We start from the raw sequence: 6,221 nt of genomic DNA, 5'->3' as shown, positions 1-6,221 counted from the left end.
GACACAGGAACCACATGTATCAGAAGAAGTTTTCAGCTGTTTAATGTGGTGGTTTTCCAGAACAAAATCATGTTGGTGCTGATGGGTCAGGGGTGGGACATGAAGTAAGAACAGAGAGCAAGAAGCTGTTGCTGTGTGGGTAGCAAGGCCTCAAATGATGAATTCCTGGGTCTCCCATGTAGCCTCGTTACCTTTCCTGCAAAGACTATGTGTGAGCTGTGGTGACAGTCTCAGGGACTTCACCCCTACAGAGCTGCTGCAACCCCTGAACCGACCTATATGCCCATAAATCTTACAGCAGGAGATGGGAGGGAGAGCTCACCTGCGCTTCCACCACCAAAAACCCCCAGCAAAGGCTGTTGTCACAAGAAGCAGCACTGCAATGGTGATGCTGATGGTTGGAGCTGCACTGCGGTTTTCTGGGACAGGGAGAGAGGAGGGTGACTGTGTGAGGGTGGCAGCGCCAGTCAGGAGCTGCCCCTCACAGGTCTAGGGGCTACTATCTGCAGCCTGCACCCCATCTCCCACGGGTGGCACCTACCCCATGGGATGAGAAGGCTGCGGATGCCCAGGCTGTGGTGGCGCACACGGCAGACATAGCTGTGCCCATCACGGGGAGCCACAGCCAGGACACTGCGGAGCTGGTAGGTGAGGTCAGCGTTGGGCAGGATGGTGCTGGTGTTGAGCACCGGGCCCGGAGGCACCTCCTGGCCATCCTGCAGCCAGGCCACGCTGATGGGACGGGGATAGAAGCCAGTGACATGGCAAACAAGCAGCAGCTGGTCTAGGCTGGGGGTGCGGGCGAAGACCGTGGCCACAGGCAGCTCTGGGGAGTGAGAGCAAAGGGGTGGGGCACAGCTGGGCCCCAGTGTGGGGGCCTTTGGGCTGGCTGTTGCAGGGTCAGGGTGGTCTTACCTTGTCTCTCTAGAATTTCCTTCCCATACCTCTTCAGGGTGAGGAAGTTGCTCTGGCATACCCAGATAGAGAGAAGGTGCTCCAGGAGTATTCTGAGAGACTTCTGCCTGTTGAGGCTCTTGCTGACCAGCTCTGCCACCTGGGATGGCTGCCGGGCCTCCCAGCCCTGTTTATCTACCTCAAAAGCTACGAGGTCTCTGCCATCCCAGCCAACATTCAGGAAGCCCTGGCTCGTCGTATTCGGGTACAGCACACAGCCTGCACGGAACTGAACCACCAAGGGGTCTGTCAACGGCAAAGGCAATGGAGAGGTCCCATGAGTGGGTGGAACGTGGGTGGCATGAGGTGGGATGTGTCTGAAAGCACATTCAGGGATGCAGTGGAAAGCAGGGTGCAATGGGCAGCAGGGGATAAGGCCATGCTTCAGGAGACCCCAGACACCCTGCAAGCCCTCAGGCCCCTTGGAAGAATGGAGTGGATACTGGTGTGGAGTGCTTGCTTAACAAGAATTCTGTCCCCCAAAGTATTTGCCCCCAGTTTTCTCTTTCATGATGTGTCAATCCTTCAGCTCCAGTAAATTTGCTGTGTCAATCCTTCAGCTCCAGTAAATTTGGTGGCAGCTCCCTGACATACAGAAGGGCTCCTTGTGCTAGATGGCAGAAGCCCCAAGGGGTATTTTTGGTCTGCTGCCCTACCCACTCCTGCTAGTCATATTCCACAGCAGCTGCAGTGTTTCAGCAGCTGTTGCACCCTGTGAGATTCCCCCAAATGCCATCCTGGTGGGGAGGAGGCCACAGCCAAAACCTGGGGAGAAGGACTAGGGATGTGGCAGGGCTCGTTTCTGTACTCACAGTGCTGTTTTGTCTGCTGAACTGTGTCATGCACAAATCGGATAATATTGCGCAGAGCGATTTTGTACTGGGACATCATCTTTTCCCCGTCATCTTCAGCTGCAGCCTGGCTGACCCAGGGCCAGTGGAAGTGGATGCTCCAGTTGGCTGGATCCAGTGTTAAGATGGCTATGTCCCCTACGAGTGCCACACATGACACCTCAGCAGAGCTGATGTTGGCAAAGAGGCTAGTCAGGAGGTACTGGATAACCTGTGGCTCTGCTAGAAGAGAGGATGGAGACAGGAAAGGGTGCAGGAAGGAGATGAGTGGAGGTGCTAAAGGGGAAACACAAAGTGGAGGCGCTGGAGGGGAAACAGGGGATTTAGACTAGATAATAAGAAAGAAATTATTTAAGTGAGGGGTAGTGAGACACTGGTACATGTTACCTAGACATATGGTGGATGTCCCATCCCTGGAAACATTCAAGGCCAGGTTGTTTGGGCAGGGAAGGTGTTCCTGTCCATGGCAGAGGGGTTGGACTAAATGGCCTTTAAAGGTCCTTTTCACCCCAAATCATTCTGCACTTCTATGATTCTATGCTCTTCATCCTGCTCAGGGTTGCTTTCCTGTCTAACTTCCTCTAACTTCACTGCTCTTTTTCCTTCTCTATTTTTCTTTCAGCAAAGCGGTAATCTCCTGCAGAGGATTTTAGGCATTTTGTCCCCTCCTTTCCATGCCTCCCTCCTGGCCACAGCTGCTGTATTATTGTGCAGAGCAGATGAAAGGGCACCTTGCTGCTTGTTTGGAGTGATGTTTCCCCCCAGGAGAAACACCTGTGCCAGGATCTGTATCTGCCAAAGATATGGACGTGGTACAGAGGATATGGAGGATGGTTGACAGAAAAGGGCATTTTGTCCAGATTTGGGGGTCCCTGATAGGGCCAGCCGGACACCAGCCAAGCCCAGAGATCAGTCCTGACTTTTTGTGTCTGATGCTGCCTGCCCCGGAAGCATAAGGTCTCACAGGGTTGTGGTAAAACTCTCTGTGTGACAGCAGTGCCCAAAAAACCCTCTGACAGGTGCAGCTCCCTAACGAATGAGAGGCTGCTGGAAGAGGCCCTCAGCACCATGTGGAGCTGAGATCTGCCTGGCACCCATGGCCCGTGGGCTCCCTGCAGGGGGAGGACATCTTGCAGGGTAACTTCACACCCAAGGCCTGGCTGGGGACCACTGTTGTCTCTTCTGCTTGTGTGCCCAAGGCCTTGTGTTGGAGCTGGTGAGGCAGAAGTCCTGAGCTGGAGGCAGGATGGGTAGGCAGACAAGGCTTGTTTGGATGGTGCACGATGGGAGGTGGCCCTCTGATGCTGGGAATCATCCACCCCCCCTCCCCGATATGGCACAGTAGCCTGGCCATGCCGCCCCTGAGCAGAACTTGTGGAGTTCTCTGACAGGGCGGGGGTGGTAAGAGTGGTTGAGGTGAGTCAGGGCTCCCACTTACCCTCTGGGTCTGCCCACATCCCAGGGAGGAGGATCGGGAGAAAGAGGAAGAGGAGGAGGTGAGGGTGCTGCATGGTGCACGCGGCAAGGCTGAAGAAGCAGCAGCAGTGACTGTGGGAGGAGGAAGAACCTGTGGGAACCTAAGCTTCAACCCAGACCAGCAGTCACTGCGGTGCCTCTCCACCAATTGGAGAATCAGTGTGTCAAGGGAGGGGCCCAGAGGTCCCAAGCCGAAAGCTGGGGATGTGTGGGAGGGACAAAAGCTGAAATAAGGTCGTGAGCACGAAACGCCTTGACAGGCTGGGGCTGGGGAAAGCTCAGCCAGAAGGAGAAGGTGGGGAAAGAGAGACCCATGAAACAGCACTAGGAAAATAGATATTCAAGCATCCAAGCTGGGTTTTCCTGACTCCCCCTCCCCACCTATTGTCCTATCCCTGTTCTTGTGGGATGCATCAGCACCAATGGAGGTGACGATGGCTTTTGGATTTCAGACCTGACTGGAGAAAGATGGTTGCTGTCTTCTCAACCCCTTCACGGGGAGAAGGGATACCCTCTCCCTCTCCTGGCACCTCCAGCTCAGGCTGCTCCTGCGTCACTTGCCTAATTCTGGGGATGGGGCTCCCAGGGAGGAGGCAACAAGCTGTTCTACCTAGACCAAAGCTGTAGGACACTGCTGAGGAGCCCCTACTCTGCTCTAAACACCTGGGGGTGGGGCTAGCAACTCCCCTTTCCTTCCCACCAGTTTTGATGAGGAATCCAGTCCCCATCCTCAAGAGCCCCTTGTGCATGGGAACAGAAATGGTGGGAGCCATGCCCCTGCTCAGTCCCTCTTGGCAGCAGTGTCCAGTGCTGGAGGGATCATGGGGTGACCAGAGTCAGCCTCTCCTCACAATGTTTCCAATCGACTCCTCCTCTCAACTCCTCTCCTCAACATGCAGTTTCTCTTCCCCTCTTTTGGGTAGTGCCTGCACTGGGGGCAAAGGCAGAACCAAAAGCACAAGCAAGGGCAAGTTTGAGGGGTTCAGCTCGGTAGTGTCCAAACACTGAATACTTTTGTTTCCATGGAGCTGTCCCAGAGAGAAGTAGGGATGCTGTGGTGGTCTGGTAGGCCCAGAAATGACACCAACTTCCCCAGCAGCATGATGCAGGGGATGTCCAGCTATGCCACCACAAGGTCCACATCCCTCCCACTAGTCCTAGACCTAGAGGAGACTGTTTGGCTGTCAGGATGGCAAAGTGCAGCCATGGGGCAGCCAGGGAGGGAAGAGACAAGGGAGCTTTTGTCTCTGCAGTCCTGTGAGGTGATCACTTGTCCCCATGGCTTCCCCTGAGACGACTGCTGGTCACTTCTTGCTGAGCAGCTGAGAGGCCATTCACAGCCTTCTGTCCTGTGAGTTGCTGAGTTGCTCATAGGACAGGAGCAGGCACCTGGCTTGTGTGGGTGGTCACGATGTGTTCAGCCCCCACAGAAATTCCTTCCATGTCTCCCACTCTCCCAGTGGATCTGCTTTAAAGTTCTGCTTTAGCACTTCCACTTCTCTATTGAATGTACTTCTCATGTTAGCAGTTTTTTCACTTCCTTTTTTGCTCACTTCTTCCTCCTTCATATTTTCACTTCTCTGGTCTGAAAATGACCCAAGAAGACAGGGGACTCTTGGTCCACACAGTCCGTTGGTCCTCAGAGTCCTCTCAAGGGACCATGGTCCTCAGAGTCACACCCAGGTTACCACTGGTCTCCACAGTTTCCTCAGGTGACATCAGTCCTTAAAGTCCTCTGAAGTGATTACTGGTCCTCACTTCCCCCCTGCCCTAGAGTACTATCGGACTTTGAGGTTCTCATGTGGCCACTGGTCCTCAAAGACCCCACAGGTGATATTGGTCCTTGCAATCTCCCCTGAGGTAAAGTCTGTAATCCCCCCAAGCTGGTCCTGGGGGAGTTGGAGTGGAGGGGACAGGGATGCAGTGCCTCTGGGTGCCATACTGGGCGTGTGGGTGAGCAGCAGCAACCACTGCTGGGCTGTGATGTGGTGCCTTTAGAACCCTCTAAAAATGCCTGGATTGGGTGTGTCATTGTAAGGTCTCTTAGGGGATGTGAGCAAACACTTGCAGACACCCCTCTGGTACCAGCTGTTTGTGGGTGTGGAACTGTAGGGTCTCTTGGGAGGTCATTCACATGAACAGCTTTCCTCAACAGGTTTCCTCACTGGCTGCACCTGATCTCCAGGTCTGCCCGTTATCATGAGTGCTGCATGATGTTCCACTCTGCTTGGGACAGGAATTGCCCCATTTGCCCTGTGGGTGCCAAGGCCACAGGGAGGCATGCCCATACCTAAGTGTTTTATCTGCCTGTCCCAAGTCAGCAGGACCTGGGAGAGGCTTGGTGTCACTCCTCTTGCAGGGAGTTCCTTGAGCCATATGATGCCAGCAGGTGACACTGGCTGCTAGGGAAACACAGTACTTACCCCAGCATTGTGGTTTCCAGGTTCTGGCCAGGGGAGAACAAACACCATTGGATTTGTGATGGATATGGCCACGAGGCAGCCAGGTTTTCTGGCTTGCCATGGCTGCCAGACTTATCCTGGGAAACTGCAGGAAGTTGTCCAGTGAAACCAAAACTTTTGAAGCTACATGTTCAAGTTGATTGGGAGCATGAACTACATGCCTTCCTGTGTGTGTGTGAACTCTGCTATGTTTCATGGGACATGGGCTTCTTTTTTCTCCTTTATTGGGAGCCTTGGGGATACTTTACCCTCATGTGCACAGTTGTTTATTTCCATGCAATATCTGAGAACATGTTCATATACGCACAGGCACACATGTACTGTTTTTCCCCCATGCCTTGGTGCTTCCTGCAATTTAGTGCCAATAATTCAGTGGTGTTTCAGCTTGCATACATGGCTGATCAAAAACTCTCCAAGCCCATTCAACTGCTAAGGAAAGGCATATTATCTTAGTGAAAATATGAATGGTTTATTTTTG

At 53.6% G+C, this 6,221-nt stretch overlaps 1 protein-coding gene across 3 annotated transcripts; it reads right to left on the bottom strand.

The window, feature by feature from the left end:
- On the bottom strand, positions 1 to 3,388 carry LOC129124957 (antigen-presenting glycoprotein CD1d-like). 3 transcript variants are annotated; one of them, XM_077184327.1, is made up of 6 exons: positions 3,244 to 3,379; positions 1,767 to 1,943; positions 916 to 1,200; positions 542 to 826; positions 323 to 419; positions 1 to 196 (listed from the first exon to the last, which is right to left on the bottom strand). In XM_077184327.1, the coding sequence occupies exons 1-6, from the start codon at positions 3,314 to 3,316 to the stop codon at positions 151 to 153; spliced, it is 963 nt and encodes a 320-aa protein (XP_077040442.1). In that variant the 5' UTR covers positions 3,317 to 3,379; the 3' UTR covers positions 1 to 150. The 3 variants fall into 3 exon arrangements, with proteins under 3 accessions (XP_077040442.1, XP_054496149.2, XP_054496148.2); XM_054640174.2 differs by having other exon boundaries at positions 2 to 196; positions 1,767 to 2,024; positions 3,244 to 3,388; XM_054640173.2 differs by having other exon boundaries at positions 2 to 196; positions 1,767 to 2,027.
- Positions 3,389 to 6,221: the final 2,833 nt, after the last annotated feature.

The sequence above is a fragment of the Agelaius phoeniceus genome, chromosome 11 (genome assembly GCF_051311805.1).
Source record: "Agelaius phoeniceus isolate bAgePho1 chromosome 11, bAgePho1.hap1, whole genome shotgun sequence".
Taxonomy (NCBI): Eukaryota; Metazoa; Chordata; class Aves; order Passeriformes; family Icteridae; genus Agelaius; species Agelaius phoeniceus.
Note: the sequence above shows the minus strand (reverse complement) of the source record. Positions and strands in the feature narration are given on the sequence as shown.